Source organism: Mirounga angustirostris, unplaced genomic scaffold (assembly GCF_029215605.1).
Source record: "Mirounga angustirostris isolate CCGP_5_RB_7025 unplaced genomic scaffold, mMirAng1.0.hap1 SCAF_10, whole genome shotgun sequence".
NCBI lineage: Eukaryota > Metazoa > Chordata > Mammalia > Carnivora > Phocidae > Mirounga > Mirounga angustirostris.
In genome coordinates this window covers 25,449,349-25,466,709 of record NW_026991718.1, presented here as the reverse complement: position 1 = coordinate 25,466,709, position 17,361 = coordinate 25,449,349, and the positions used below count along the sequence as shown (strand labels likewise).

The 17,361-nt window shown below is 35.1% G+C and overlaps 1 protein-coding gene across 2 annotated transcripts in view; it reads left to right on the top strand.

Annotated features, from left to right (window-relative positions):
• MEMO1 (mediator of cell motility 1) overlaps positions 1-17,361 on the top strand; it is a 117,817-nt gene that overhangs the window by 71,620 nt on the left and 28,836 nt on the right. The window contains exons 4-5 of one of the 2 annotated variants that reach the window (XM_045884355.3): positions 6,664-6,776; positions 8,702-8,813. The exons of the other annotated variant lie outside the window; for it this stretch is intronic. Coding sequence (XP_045740311.1) covers positions 6,664-6,776; positions 8,702-8,813 — 225 coding nt within the window. The remainder of the gene's footprint in view (positions 1-6,663; positions 6,777-8,701; positions 8,814-17,361) is intronic. 2 annotated transcript variants of the gene reach the window in all.

Sequence of the window (17,361 nt, the reverse complement as noted above, 5' to 3'; positions counted from 1 at the left end):
GTTTTTATTTATTTATTTTTATTTATTTATTTATTTATTTTTAAAGATTTTATTTATTCGTTTGAGACACAGAGATACAGAGAGAGAGAGAAAGAAAGCATGAGCTGGGAGAGAGGCAGAGGGAGAGGGAGAAGCAGGCTCCCTGCTGAGCCAGGAGCCCGATATGGGGCTCCATCCCAGGGCTCTGGGATCGCGACCTGAGCCGAAGGCAGATGCTTAACCATCTGAGCCACCCAGACGCCCAATATTTTGGTTTTTAAATTTTTTTTTTTTTTTTTGCAACCAGGAGATGGGCATCTTTAAGAATGCAAAGTGCTTTGTTCAATGTTAATCAGTTTGTAATTTAAAATTCTTTATTTTACTTGTTAAGTTGTGGTTAATGAAAGAAAATAATTTCTCATTGGCATGATGAGGTAGCTGAATTATTTTAGAATCTGACAGTGAATTTAATATGGTGTTTGAAGTATGTTAGCTCTTAATGAGAGCTCTGAAATTAGCTTTAAAATTTTTTTCTGGCAGATTGAGACTTACTACATAATATACGGCTCTCTAAAATAAGAAATTTGTGAACTTTCCAAAGCTTCTGCTAGAAATAACTACCCAAATTGCTTAATCTGCTGACCAGCATTTTATTTAAATAGTTAATTCACAAATGCGAACCAGTGTCAGGCTCCAGTGTGTATGCTGGGTATACACACTGTGCGAATAGGTGAAATAGTCATCTCAATCCTGTCAGCTGTTGATTGTTAGGCTAGACGTGTGTTAGTAGAGGTGACACATAGTCATTCAAAAGAAGTAACTCACAGTAGCCCTGATGTAAAAAGAAAGTCTCTCCCCACAGCCTCATCCTTTGCCTTTGAGCAACGTGTTCATATTTTTAAACAAAAGAGCTGTTCTTTTTTGTTTTTATGTAGTGTGCTCTGCACATTGTATCATACCTTTGTTGGAAATTATTTTTAGTAAGTTTTTAATAATAAATAAAATGATAATGTTGCCAAATTGATGAGGTTTTGGTTAGCCCTGCCTCATTTATGATGTTTTGAGGAGTGTCTTTAATACGTACTTCTTAATACATATTTAATATACAATTTCAGGTAATTTATTTCGTGAGTAAGAACAAAAATAAATTAAATTGGAAAGATTTTCAAAAGTTTACCTCATTTCGGCCTATAAACAACTATAATCAAGGTTAGTTAATATGACAGCCTTTTCCAAGCCTATTTGATAATGTTATTTTCTAGAACAGTACTCCTGAATTAAATTTGGCTTAGTAATATATAGGGAGATATAGAACCTATATTGGTAGATGCAGAAAGCATGTATTAAATAAGTTGATAGAAAGTTTGAATGGAATGAAAAAGAGAAAAAGGAAGAGAGCCAAGGACTAAGATGATGATAAAGGAGGTGGTAAAAAGAAAGGCAAATGATGTGTGAAGATGTCATCAGCTTATTTTTGTAATTAGTGTATAATAATTGAATTTTGAAGGTCCAAGCATTAAAAATAATTGGTAATCATAGCTATATTCTTTTAAAAGTGGCCCTTCTTGAGACTGGCAATGTTCCAGAGTCCTTTGAGAAAAATAGAGAAAGAACATCTTTCTGGGAACTATGAGAAGTTTAGAGAAAAAATAACAGTCCAAGAGAGAAGATTAAATTCTCTTCCACTAGCTTCCATTCTTACCTTCCACATTAATCCATTCCCTGCATGTCAACCAGGATCATCTTTTGTACTGTCTTGTGCTTTGAATGGATCTTTTACCTTTGCATGATTTGTAGTATCTTACATGGAACATTTAGAAGATATTCTTTCTTTTTTTTTTTTTTAAGATTTTATTTATTTATTTGACACAGAGAGACACAGTGAGAGAGGGAACACAAGCAGGGGGAGTGGGAGAGGGAGAAGCAGGCTTCCCACAGAGCAGGGAGCCTGATGCGGGGCTCGATCCCAGGACCCTGGGATCATGACCTGAGCCGAAGGCAGACGCTTAACGACTGAGCCACCCAGGCGCCCCTAGAAGATATTTCTTAATTGAATTATGCAGATCTTTTGAATGTTGACATTTCATCATACAGTGCCAAAAAATCACATTTGTTAATATCACCACAAATTTCATCAGGAATATCTTTATTGGGAAGCTGTCCATCTCACAGTGATAGAACTTTTGCAAAAGACTAATTTTCACTTAAAAGCTTCAGTTATGTCTTGGGCAATGTTTTCTTCGAAGTTGGCAGGCCCATTTTGTTCATTTTCTAGAAAATTTCTGCTAGATACCTAAATTGGAATAGCCGTAATTTGTCTACAGTCATTTTTTGAAGTACAAATTGTGTTCCATGAAAAAAAAAAGTCTAGTTTAGATCACACTCATAATCACACAAATGTTTTCCCCAAGACATAATTCTGTATATAGCAAAAGTGCTTTATGCATTTATCACCACCAATTTAATACATTTTGTTGTACAGAATATTTTTATAAAACTGTACTCAGAATTCAAGATTTAATGAAAGTAAGTGAAACTGGCCTAAAAATACCCAAAAAGCTTGGTGTGGGTGAAGGTGAAGAATACATGACTAGCAGTACATTTTGATTCCATTACCTTGATCACAGTTCTAATGTGCCAGTGGTTTACCCAGCCTCATTTTTGTACCATAAATACAAATGTCAACACAGTGGAAAAGGCAAATAAATTCCTGATTATTATGAAAATAGTTTTGATTTTGTGGACTTCTTGAAAGGGTCTTGTGGAATCCACAGTTCACAATTTGAGAAGTGCTATGTTACAGGGTGATTGGATTTAGATTATGGGTGTTGGGGAAGGCATTTCTTTTCTTTTTTTTTTTTAAGATTTTATTTATTTGAGAGAGAAAGAATGAGAGACAGAGAGCATGAGAGGGTGGAGGGTCAGGGGGAGAAGCAGACTCCCTGCTGAGCCGGGAGCTCGATGTGGGACTCAGTCCCGGGACTCCAGGATCATGACCTGAGCCAAAGGCAGTTGCTTAACCTACTGAGTCACCCAGGCGCCCCGGGGAAGGCATTTCTGAGGAAATGATTTTTAAGCCAAGCCAAAGGGACAATAGCACTTGTGAAGGCTTTGAAGTAGGCTGAGTTGTGTTCCAGTCATAAAGGAACTGCAAGACCAGTAAACATAAACTATTGTGATTAAGAGGTGGTGGGGTGGGGGGAAGTAATGCATGATGGGGCCAGCGCATTTGAGACTTCAGAACCCGTTTTAAGGAGTTTAGATTTTCTCCTCTAATTATGAAAAGTCATTGAAAGACCTTTTAAGCAGGGGAGTGATGGGATCTGATTTATGTTTCAAAAGGAGTACTTTGGTTGTTTAAGGAATTTAAAAAATGATATATTTAAGTAAGTTGTCATATTTAGTGCTGCAAAGTCTTTTGCTATTACTAAAACTTTAATTGAAAACCTGGAACTCAGGATGTACTTAGATAGTAACTTGATTTTGATTCATATCTTTCAGAAAGCCTTTCAGGGTAGAAAAAAGAGCAAAAGGAATCTTCTTTGGGGCCATATGACATTTAATTTAGTTAAGATATCTCTACTTGCCAGGAAACATCTTTAAAAAATTACTTGTATTCCATTATTTAGAATAAGTAGTTGAATATTTATGAGGGCAGATACTCAGGTAACTTATTTATTGGTTGCACAGCCCTATACTTCTCATAGTAAGTAACTACACAAATGTGATTTCTCTGGAGGTATTATACATAAACTACATTTATTTCTAAGAAAATACCTCTTGACTTTTTTTTCATATTAAGGGTTTTTTTTTTTTTACATGTGTGACAACAGTGATGATATGCTAATATTTATCAGCTATTCATTTAAAGACAAAGCACTTCGCAATTAATTGAAGGGAGAGAAAGTGGCATTGCTTCCCATGCTTATATTACTCATTTTTCTCCAAAATATTCCTGTGGCCTTGGTGTTTATGGATCTAGCAATCTAGCCCCTCCCCCCAAAGAAAATGCATTATTTTTTATTTACATTATTAATTTTCTTTTTGTTAGCATATAGCTAACAAAGAGATCCATTTTTAGATTACTAATATGCACTTTTTCCCCCTTCCTTTTTCTTTTTTTTTTTTTTTTTAAGATTTTATTTATTTATTTGTCAGAGAGAGAGACAGAACACAAGCAGGGGGAGAGGGAGGCAGAGGGAGAAGCAGGCTCCCCACCGAGCAAGGAGCCCGGTGTGGGACTCGATCCCAGGACTCTGGGATCATGACCTGAGCCGAAGGCAGCCGCTCAACCGACTGAGCCACCCAGGCGTCCCTTCCCCCTTCTTTTCAATGATGTCTAGCCTATTTTTTGGTTTATTTTTGGGTTTATCACTTATAAGGATTTCATATTGATGTGACCTAAACCTCTTTTTCCCTCTGTTGCATATGAGTGAGTTTCTGTTAGACTGGACACAGTTGTCTAATTCAGGCGGTGGGAGCTCTTTTCTCCACCAGTCTTATCTTTTCATCTAGGTTGGGTCTGGCAAAGAAGGCCAACAAAGTAAATAGTCTGATATTGCAGGGGACAATTAGGCTTTCCAAGGTGACCTTCAGTGTTTATTTCTGGAGTAGTGCTTGTATTTTGGTCACTATTAGAACCTTGTTACACTTACCTAGAAATGTATCTGTGTCTTGAGTTTAAATTGATATTTTAAAAGTCATTTCATATTTTAGTTATATATGCTAGATTTCCTAAGAGTGTTCTGATTTTAAATATTCTATTCCTCTGTCTTGTCATAGAAATGCATTCCTCAATCATGAAAATGCCTTCTTTTTCATACTTGATTCTTGGTTCATGTAATACTTGTCCTTAGGCAAGTCACCTAAACACTCAACCATGATCTATGTCCCTTTAATTAAAAAACTTGTGATGTTTATGTACTGTTAAGATAGGAGAGCATAATGGTTACCACTTTTGTTCATTTAGGAGTCTAAATTTGATGTGATCTTTTTTTTTTTTTTTTGGAAGTGGCTGTTGACTTTGCTAATAGTGGTGATGATAAGAAGTAAGTATTGGCAGTGGAGGAAGGGGATGAAAAGACTAGAAGTGGACTGTGGATGAAGTCTTATGTTTGCTATCTGTGACATCTTGAGGAAATTTTGGGACTCTAAACTGAGAATCTCTGTTTCCCTTATCTACATCTTCCTTACCGTCCCTCCCCCCACTGCAGCAAGTAACATATAGCAGACAATAAGTTAATTTTCATAACTGTGATTGAATTTTATGAAAATAAATATATTGCCTAAGCACATTCCTTGGCTTGCAAGTTTTTGATATGAAAGAACTAGCTCATGTCTCAGTCTTTGTCCATTAATTGAGCAATGAGTATAATTAATTTTTTCTAGGTACATAGCTTATCATCTATTCCCTTCTTTCTCCTAGTTTTGGTTTTTCAAAAGTAAATTTGTATGTGTGTGTTGGGGGTGGGTTTCGTTCATTTGAATCTGGGAGAACAGAGAAAATGGATAGTTTTGGAATTTAGATTGTAGTGATGTTTGAGATAAAATGAGGGGAAGTTAATTTTACTCTTGATGTCAAGATAAAGGAATTGTAAAGATTTAAGCTATAGTTTAGCCCCCTTCTTTAGCTACAGTGCAAATAGCACATAATCAAGTTTCTTTGTTTTTGAGAATGACTTCTATCTACTTGAATGGGAACAGGGAAAGCTTATTATACAGAATATTTCTCAACAAGATTCCTTTTTTTTCTGCTATGGTAGAAATGTGGAAATAGCTTTATCAGAATGGCTCTTTGTAATGATATTTTGTAGGGAGTTTTAGAAATTATACTATCATGTATTTTTATTAAAGTTTATTAAAGTTTATTGAAGTTGGTAGATCTTAATGAGGCAAGTTTAGAATGTGTTAGAATATTGAGATTTTATTTATAGCTGAAATGTTTAAATTCAATGAATATAGCTATTGAAAACCTCCTGTATCCTAGGCATTATGAATGCAGAGATGATTTTAAGCATAGCAGTTGATTTACTGTAGGTCATTAAATCAGTAACTAGTATGCCCAGGTGTTGAAAATGTTGTTTTGTTTTTTTTTTAAATGGTCCAACAAAAAGACAAAGATAAGGAATTGAACTTAATTAACTGAGGAGCATATCAGTTGTGGGTATATTAGTTTGCAAGCACTGCCATAATAAACTATCATGAAGTAGGTGGCTGAAAACAGAAATATATTTTCTCTCAGTCTGGAGGCTGGAAGTCCAAGATGAGGGTGCTGATAGGGTTGGTCTCCTGAAGCATTTCTTCTTGGCTTGCAGATGGCTGTCTTCTTGATGCCTCTTCACATGGTCACCTCTCTGTGCATGTGTGTCCCTGATATCTCTTCCTCTTTTTATAAGAACACCAGTCATTGGATTCAGGCCTTATCCGAATAGCCTCATTTTTACTTAATGATCTGTTTTAATACCTTATCTCCTAATATGGTTACATTCTGAGGTACTGGGGTGGAACTTCAACATAAATTTTAGGGGTACGTAGTTTAGCTCATAATAGTAGGTAATGAAATCAGTCAAGAAAGAAATTGGTGCCACATGTGATTTTTAAAAATTACTTATTTTTTTCCCTTTTATTTAATAAGGTTTGTGTAGAAGTACAATTGTTCTGTGCTTTTTGTTGTATATCTCCTAGCCGGAGAATTTTCATCCTTGGGCCTTCTCATCATGTGCCCCTCTCTCGATGTGCACTTTCCAGTGTGGATATATATAGGACACCTCTGTATGACCTTCGTATTGACCAAAAGAGTAAGTATATAGAAATCTTATAGCTTTTAAACAGCTAAAGATTTTTTTAAAATAAGTCAATTAAAAAAATAAAAAATATGAATATTATAAGTAAAATCTCAGTTTTAAAGATAAATTGATTTCAACTTATTTGCAAAAAGCAAAAACAAAGAAAGAAGATCTTCTGTATGCCTAAAAGACAACTAGAGTTTTTTTTGCCAGCCACAAAAATCTGTCAGATCACTAGTCTCCAGCCTGTTCATATTACATGTGTATTCATGGAAGTGTCTTGTACTCACTGTACCACGAGACAAGAAATTAGTACCCACAACAACTTGAAGAAAGATTCTGGGCATGTTCGTCTGACTCTATTTTACTTTCCTCATTGTAAATAGGTCATGATGATAATGCCTTTATTTCTTCTCAAATGATTTTTATGGGGGCAACAAAAGTGAAACACTGAAACAAAGGTGCTTCATAAATCTTAAGTGTGTTTTATTTTTAAAACATGTCTCTTATTTTGATATATATTTTCCATAGGATTCTAGAAATCACACCTTTTATTTAGTTGTGTCTCATTTTATACATTGAATGTGTAAGTTAAAATCTTTTGATTTTATAATAGTATTTTTGGAGGAGTGGGGAGCATAATTTTAAAAATATAGAACAGTAGAGAGAATAGTGAAACAAATATTCTTGTACTTACCATCCACAATTGACTCAGAATTTTCCCCTTAACTCTGTTTGCTTTCCCAAAAGCCATCTTCATGAGCTTGCTTTGTATTCTTCCAGTTCATCACTTTATATTTTAAGTATGTTGGGTGCTTATTGTTTCAAGAAATCTTGGAACAAATTCTTCTGTAGGATGAAAGAAGCCATTTGCAAAATAGACAATCACCTCTTTTTCCTTAATTTTTAGGCCTAATTTTTCATAAATGGGGTTTTAATTATTACTGAGTATTAGTAATTTGTTGTTAGAATAATTTTTACTAATGAAACTGGAGTATAACTAGCTTCATTACTCCCTGTGATGCTTTTAGGGAACACACTTTATTTTTAAAACCTTGTTGGGGCATTCAGAAAATTTTGGTTTTAGATAGCTTCCTAATAAAGGAATGGATGATATTTAATCAGGTATAATTTTGCAGAAAAATGTCATGCCATCATTTGTCTGTTTCTTTGATATTGGTAAGCCCATTTAAGAATGTAGTTATAAAAATGTTGGTTCTGTTTTATGATAAAACAAAAATATTCTTATATCACTTTTTTTACATATTAAATTTCATCTTTTTCTTATTATATCATATCAATTTTTAAGTATGATTCATCAGAAGGATCTGAATTACTAGATCATTTTAGAATTATTTATGGCATGATACTGTGGTGAATTTATGTCCTGGTCTGTCCCAGAAGCTTAATTTTTAATTTTGAGGAAAATAGCATGCTTAATAGGAATTTTCTGTTCTTTGTATGGCAGACATCTGAAATGGGAAATAATAATCCCATAGATTTTGTTATAAAACAAAACAAAACTTAAAAACTGTATCATTAACCTCACGAGTAGGTAGAGCAGTGGCTTTTCCATGTTTTATTAGGAGTTCTAATCAACTGTGTTCTTGTTGGCATGTGCTACTTAAGTCAAGAAAAAGCTTAGCCCCAGAGGTAATTAGATGTAATAAAAAGAACTGATGAACATTTTAAATGATTATTTTTATATAACTGTGTAACATACGAAAATGCTGAGTAGTCATCACATGTATTAGTGCTTTGTTCGGTATGTAAAAAGCTAGTTTTTTCTTCTTTTTTAAAGATAAAAATGAAGGAAAATATTATGTGGTCCTTCTGTCTCTTGCCAAAGCATGTAGTTTTTTGTTACTGAATGGAATCTCACAGAATAAGGATATACATTAATATGTCTGTTTTACTATATTTTGAAATCTCTTTAGTTTACGGAGAACTATGGAAGACAGGAATGTTTGAACGCATGTCTCTGCAGACAGATGAAGATGAACACAGTATTGAAATGCATTTGCCTTATACAGCTAAAGCCATGGAAAGGTATATTGATTAATATAAGAAATCCCAGAGAAATCATAAGTATTAATTTCTTTGGAATTATTTTCACTGGGTAAAATAATCATTAGGATAAAGAGATTTAAAAAAAATTTTTATTATTTGAGGGATGGCTGGCTCAGTCAGTAGAGCCTGTAACTCTCAATCTCAGTGTTGTGATTTTGAGCCCTACACTGGGTGTAGAGATTACTTAAAAATAAAAAAATCTTCTAAAAAATTTTACTATTTGAAATGATGTAAAAATTTGAGATTGGATGTTTCTAATGTGGATTGAAGTTGGTTTTGAGTAGTTTGCCTATAAAGGCTGAACATGTGAATTGACGTGGTTTTTTATTAGGTGATAATGTTTTAAAAACCTGTGTGTGTATGTGAGTGGGGTGTGTGTGTGTGTGTCTGCCTTTTATTCATTAGACATTTATCTCAGAATAACATTCTTTTATGCTATAAGTAAGTAATCATAAAATTTTAGATTTGGAAGTAACATTGGAGCTCATTTATTTCATCCTTATGCAAAGTACCTGAATATTTTTTATGATATGCTTGGCAGGTTATTGTTATTGGTACTTGCTAAAGGTCTTCCAGTGGTAGGATGCTCATACGACTATTAAGTAGGATGAGGACAGGGACAATACCTATTTTATTCTCCACTTGTATCCCACTGCCTAGCACAATGCCCATTTCATAGTAGTCATTAATTTATTTTGTAAAATGAATTTTTTAAAGAGTTTTCTTCTTTTAGGGCAGTATTCAAATTAGAAAGTCTTCCTTTTGTAGGTCACATATGTCTAATTTTTTCTTTTAAAGATTTTATTTATTCATTTGACAGAGATAGATACAGCGAGAGAGGGAACACGAGCAGGGGGAGTGGGAGAGGGAGAAGCAGGCTTCCAGCAGAGTGAGGAGCCCGATGCGGGACTCGATCCCAGGACCCCGGGATCATGACCTGAGCCAAAGGCAGATGCTTAATGACTGAGCCACCCAGGCGCTCCTAATTTTTTCATCCATTTCCTTTACATGGACTTAATATTCCATATATAGTTTGACTAGTTCTAAATATGGTGAGATTATTCCTTCCCTGGATCTTGTCATTATATTCTCTTAGTAAAATACATGGTGTATTATATAGGTTTACAGTAAATATTTGTTAATTAAATGTATTAATGAAGTCCAAGATCACATTGACATTTTTCATGTTGATATGGCTTACTTGCTATTGGCTAATACATTTGTGGCCAGCTAAAGCCCAAGGCTTTTTCCTACAGTTAAGTTGGATTATTTTCTCTCTTGTACTTTTGTGGTTTCTTTTTAACCCTTAGTTACTACTATTTACTTTTTCCTTGTTGGTTTTAGTCTATTATGGCACTCTTTTTGGACCATTTCTACTCCTAATTCTGTTATGAGAGAGTTCTTTAACTTCTCTCATTCCACAACTATTCACAATGGTAACTGTGATGCACTGTGTAAACCTGAAGATGTTTCCAAAATATCAGTGTGATATTAAATTGTAAGCAGTATAATTTTAGGTTAGTTGTGTTTTACCACATTCTAATCCTTCAGAAATTGTTAAACCAATATATGCTGTTTATTTCCTGGAATGCTTGTATAATCAGGACATTCCATTCTTCAATTACATAGAATAATATAAAACTTTTGTTATTTCTTGAAATATTTGCATATTTTGTCATGAGAAAATATATTTTAGACTTAAGAAAGCCAACAATATCCTTAAGGAAGTTTTAACAAAATAATATTTTTGTTGTTATTTCAAAAGTAAAACGTGTAATGTTGAAAATTTAGGAAAATAGTAACTTAAAATCAACCAAAATTCCTGTTCATAATTCCCCCTCTGTTAAATAGTGTTAAATAACCACTATTAAATATATCACTTCTCAAGAGATCTTCCCTCTCTCCCAGATTACACTTGCATCTCTAATACTGACTTTTAGAAAGTACCCAGTACTTTTCCTTTGTAGTCTTTGCTGCACTCACTACCTGTATTAGTTATCCATTACTGTGTGAGAGATTGCTCCAAAACTTAGTGGTTTAAAATCACAACCATTACTCTAAAAATTATTGCTTACAAATTTTAGGTCAGGAGTTTGGGCAGGGGACACCTTGCTTTGGTCCATGAGATGTTGACTGAAGTAAGTTGAATGAGGCTAATGGATCCAAGATGGCCTTGGTGTTAGCTTTTATTGAGACACCTCATTTCTTCTCTAGATGGTCTGTTTGTTCATCAACCAGGGCTTTTCTCTCTTCTTGGCTTCTCTCTAGAAGGATAGCCTGCTTTTCTTTACGTGGTGATTTAGGGTAACCAGAGAACAAAAACAAAAGTTCTCTGTCTCTTAAGGCCTCGGCCTGAAACTACACAGCATCATTTTTATCACATTCTCTTTTTAAAAGCAGAATACAGTATTAGCCAAGGTTTAAGGGAAGGCGAATTAGATTCCACTTCTTGATGGGAGGAGTAGCATGTGTATATTCAGGAATAGGAGGAATTGTTGATAGCCATCTTTGCAGATGGACTATGTCACAGTTCTTCTGATGGACAATTCAGTGTCTCTCCACCATGCAGTACTCAGTCCTCCTAAGATGCCCAGAAATCTCATTCAGTTAGGACCTCAGGTTCAAAGTCCATTACCTTATGATCTGCATTAGGTCATGATGTGGATGAGGCTTTCTGGGTGCAGCTCCTCTTGATTTGGATACGTGTGAACTAAAAAGACAAGTTTTACCCCACCTGCCATTCACTCCATATACAATTTTGAGACAGAAATTTAAAAAAAAATGTTTTTAAAGATTTTATTTATTTATTTGACAGTGGTCGAGCACAGGCAGGGGGAGTGCAGAGGGAGCAGCAGAGGGAGAAGCAGGCTCTCCGCTGAGCAGGGAGCCTGACAAGGAGCTCGATCCCAGGACCCTGGGATCATGACCTGAGCCGAAGGCAGACGGCTTAACTACCTGAGCCACCCAGGCGCCCTTAGACAGGAATTCTTAACCACACAATAGATACTCGCTGTGGAGCGTGAAAGAATGGGAGGCATATAGCAGCCTGTGATCCAAAGCAATTCTGAAATCTAGTCAGGGAACAGAGAATGTTCTTTGATTAGGGCTTGTTCTGACTTGTAGTAGTGGCTTCATAATTCCTTACTTTTCCGAGCTCTTGGGGCTAGGTCTTTTGGGCTCTTGGCTCTACTTGCTGACTCATTTTTACTTCTCCATGAAATGGGCCTTGTTTACACCTGAGTATTCATTTCTGTCTGCTTCATGTACGTGACACTTTGAAAACTTAAAAGCCTCTTTTCATTTGGAACAGTGTTTATTTTAGTCTAAACTGGTAGAACTCCATTAAACATTGTGGGTTTTCTGTATATCAGATTATAAGTGCATCCCATTAGGCAATAGTCACACCCACACAGTTCAGTGAGTGACAGGACTCTCTCTACTTTGGATCCCAGTATAGGGTCCTGTAAGGTTCTTGGAAGCTCTTTTGCCTACCTGAGGGAGAATGTAAGCCTGATCTTTAGTCTTTCTGTGGTCTTAATAAAGGATTTTACAGATGAATTTTTGATTTGATGATTGTGAGCCCATGATTTATTGGCAGTACTCTGGATTTGATCTTTGTCTTCATGTTGTTTCTTTGACAATCTTGCTATCTGTAGAGGCTAGTGACAAGAAACAGCTATTTTCCAACCAAGCAACTCTTGTTTAGAAATATTTCCTTTAAATTCTGCTTGTAATTCCTCAAAGCTCATGTTTTTCTTTTTTTACCTTCTCATACTTGGCTACAAAGTAGCCAGTGACACTTTGAATATTTTGCCTGGAAATCCTAGCTAGATCTATAATAGGTTCACTAGGTATATTTTTAATGTCCCAAGTTATTATACCTGTGATCATTCTGCTGATTGTTCTGCCCATATATAATATGGGCCCCTTTTCTTCTGGCCTTGTGTGGCCGTTTCCTTACTGCTCTGGCAGTTCCCTGTCTCCTTCTCGCCCTTCCAGCTTCTGCCTGCCTCAGTGTCCTCAAAGCCAGTGTTTTAGGTTTCTGTTCCAGTAGTACCCTTTCCAAGCACCACTTTTTATCTCACGTATTGTAGCATAACAAATCACCTCAAAGTGCCTATGTTTTTTGCTTATGACTCTGTGAACTAGAAATTTGGTCAGGGGTGAGTGGTGACAACGGGCCTGTGTTCCATCTGCTGCCAGTTGAGGCAAGCTGACTTAGGCTGAAGGCTCTAGGGCACCCTCACTTCTTGTCTGGGGCTGCGATGCCGGTTGTCTACTGAAGCACCTTCGTTCTTGTCTCGGTGCTCTCCATCTCACCTGTTGTCATTTATCCTTCAGGGCCTCTCTCTTCATATGGTATCCCTCTCCTCAGATAGGCGTGGACTATCATGAGGTACATGGCAGTTGAGGGCAGCAAGAAAGCAAAACTAGAAATTTTCAGGCATCTTAATATCTGGGTTTGGAACCGGCACAGTGTTACTTAGGCCACATTCTCCTCACTGTAAGTTGCAAGGCTAGGTTCAAGGGGAGGGAGAAAGAGATTCTACTTTTGATGGGAGGGGTGACATGGGCATTCAGAAGTGGGAGGAATTTTCAGGGATTATACTTGAAGATAGCTTACCATAGTACCACTGTAATTAAGTAGCTCTTTTGGTGATTGCCTGCATATGTCCCCCTTCCTTGGTAGTCCCCTACCTGCTCCCTGCCTGAGGACAGCTTGTTTTTACTGTACTTTCTGTGCCCAGCTCAGGACCTGGTACACAAAAGGATTCCCGTAATTAATTTTTGAATGAATTAATAATGATCTTCCCATTATTAAATATTAAATTTTTTCCCAAAATGAGGTCAAATGTTCTAACTGTGTTTCATATTATAGACATATTTTCATGTCATTTTTACTTCTTTTTATTGAATATATGTAGAACTTTCTAGAGTATGTCTGTATAATGCTTTAATCATTCGACCATTTAATTTTCTAACTTTTCTTTCATTTTTTTCACTATAGTCATTACAGATTTTTTAAATTAAATACCTAAGGTATTATTTATAATTCTATGTGTTATCTTAAACAGATTTAAAAATAATATTCATTAGAACTTTTAAAAGAAATAATGAGTAGTATAAGAGAGAAAACATAAAATGACCCATAATCTCCTTGCTTAGTTAACCCTATTGATATTAAAAAAATACTTGTACAGTACTGTACATGGTTTGAAAGTGTAAACAGCATCAAGAAGTATAAAATGAAGAGTTAAAGCCTCCCTGCTTCCCCTCAACCAGTGTTCATTTGATAGTAAACATTGTTATGTATATATTAACATATATGTGCTTATATGTTTATATTATCTATATAAGATTTATATGTACAGATACTTATTTGTGTAAATTAAAACATGTAAACAAGAGATCATGTCTTACATACTTTATTCCGATCCTTTTTTCCATATATTATCTTTATTATTGAAATGCATAATAATTTTTATATCGCTTATAATTGTATTAAGAGAGTTAAGTTAGGATATATAGAAACCATCTATCTTGGAAAAAAAAAAAAACTAGTTAACTCTGAAGATTAATAGCATTGGATCCCAGCCCTTCTTTTTTCTTGTTCAGTTACCTTTAACATCCCCCCACATATTCCTCTCTCTGTATCATTCCCATTTACTGTTTGTTACAGTTTAAAATTTTAATTAATTGTTTTGGGTAATTTATATGCAGTAAAATGTACTCTTTAAGGCATAGAATTCTATGAGTATTGACAAATTCAGAGTTGTATATATTCATCACAGTCCAGATATAGAACAGTTCCTTTACCTCAACTTCACTATTTTTGTTCAGAAAAATGTGCAGAGTACATAGGATGCTTTAGTAACTTTGAAAATGTTTCATTGAGAAATATGGCACTATAAAACCATTCATGTTCACTATGAAAGTATCATCATTTTCTTCTTAGCCATTTAATACTTTCTGTTACTGCTAATATTTTGGAACATAGACAACTTGAAAGTACAGTACAGTGTATTTAAATATGTTCCATCTTCTGCTTTAGGTTCTAGCCAATCTTACAAATTCAGTTTGGTTAGGATTTGATAGCTCTTGGAGTACTTAGACTATTATTAAAAAACAACAACTTGATTTTACGCAGTTTACCCAGATTGTTAAGCTGCAGTCTTTTAATTCTTGTGTTTATCCATATTGATTATATGTTTGAGTTACCTGAGTGAGAACACTACTATGGCTTTGTATGGTATTAAGTACTATTTATTAACTGAACAGTTTTTCCTGTTCTTAATATCTTGCATTAGTATGGTACATTTGTTACAGTTGATGAAGAAATATTGATACATTATTAATAACTAGGTCCATAGTTTGATTAGGGTTCCCTTTTTGTGTTACATAATTTATGGGTTTTACCAAATGCCGGAAGTCCTTGTTATCTACCATTATAGTACCACACAGAATCATTTCACTGTCCTAAAAATCTCCTGTACTCTTCCTGTTCATCCTCTCCCCTTTCATTCCCCCCAACCATCCCCTGGTAACCATTTACCTTTTTACTATCTCCATAGTATATAGTCATATAGTTTCTGGAATGTCATGTAATTGGGATCGTACAGTATGCGACCTTTTCAGGTTGGCTTCTTTAACTTAATAATATACTTTCAATATTCCTCCATATCTTTTTTTGGCTTGATAGCTTATTTCTCTTTATTGCTGAACAATATTCTATTTTATAGATGTTCACAGTTTATCCATTCACCTATTAAAGGATTATTGATATAGTTGGATTAATATCTGTCATATTTGTTACTGCTTTGTATTTATTGCCCGTGTTCTTTATTTCTTTTTTGTTTTCTGTTATTCTGCCTTCTGTGGTTTTAATTGAGCATTTTAATGATTCCATTTTTTTCCTCTCAGCATATCAATTACAGTACTTTTTTTAAAAACCTTTTTTAGTGGTTGCTGTAAGGTTTACAACATGCATTTGCAACTAATCCAAGTGCACTTTAAAATAACACTATACTGCTTCACAGATAGTGCAAGTACCTTACAGTATTTCCAGTTTGTCCTTCCTGTTCCTGATAACACTGCAGTCATTCATAAGCTATAATTACAACATTAGTTGTTGTTACTATTGTTACTATTGTTGTTTACTATTGTTTTTGTTACTATTAGTTTTTGAAGAAATTGTTATCTCTTGGATCAATTAAGAACAAGAAAAATCAAATGAAATAAACTAAAGATGTTATTTTATCTTTATTTCTTCTCTAATGTGCTTTCTTTCTTAAAGTAGATCTGAGTTTCTGACCTATATCATTTTCCCTCTCTCTGAAGAACTTTTTACTAGTTTATAGCTCTGATTTTATTATGTTCTAGTACTTGCTATTTTGGGTTGAGAAAGGAATTCTTTACCACCACCTCAGGAACACACTAGAGACTTCTTTTATGATGTTTCTTTAAGTCACAAATAATGTATTTTATTATATATGGGGAATAATTAGGTAGGCTAGCAAACAAAACTCATTTTGTCCCTCTAATGGCAATTCTCTTCCCTTAAGTTTTTTTTTTTTTTTTAAAGATTTTTTTTATTTACCTAACAGAGACACAACGAGAGAGGGAACACAAGCAGGGGGAGTGGGAGAGGGAGAATCAGGCTTTCTGCTGAGCAGGTGGTTTAAGACATTTCCTGTCAAGTTTTAAAAATTTTGGTTAATATGCATTTTTCAGATGTTACAGAGATACTTAACTGTACTAACCTGTGTGCAAGGAATGATGGGGAATAGAAAAATAAGCAAACATTGTGTATTTCCTCAGCATATAGCCTGGTAAGAAAGATAAGAAATGTGGGGTGCCTGGGTGGCTCAGTCGTTGGGCATCTGCCAGGGTCCTGGGATCGAGCCCCTCATCGGGCTCCCTGCTCAGTGGGGAGCCTGCTTCTCCCTCTCCTGCTCCCACTGCTTGTGTTCCCTCTCTCCCTGTCTTTCTCTCTCTGTCAAATAAATAAATAAAATCATTTTAAAAAAAAGAAAGATAAGAAATGGATATAATTAGATGTAATATAATTCCAAAATGTATTAAGTGCAGTTGAAGAGTCTATGGGATCCCAAAAAGGGGATGTGGGAGCAGAGAGATAAACTTAGGGGAGCATATAAGTGGCTTCCTGGCATACATAGCATTTGAGTGGACTTTGAAGATGGCTGTAATTTTCACAAAGTGGGGCAGGTTTCTGTGGGAAAGGGAGTTCTGTAAATAGAAAGTATAGGAGTAGGAAAACCTGGGGCTTAAGAACGGAAAGCTATTTACCTTAGCTTAAGGAAGTTGCAAAAAGGCTTGCCTAGTAACTGAGGTATGTCTGTAGATGTTTTTTGTTTGGCCTGTATAGTTAGAAAAGTTTTCTTTATATATGAATATTTTTAATTGGATATTAGTCCTACCACTTCCTGTTATCTTATACCTTATCCAACTTTTAATGCATATATAATACTAACCTGGAGCTGGAGGCATTTGGGTAGGTGACCTGTAG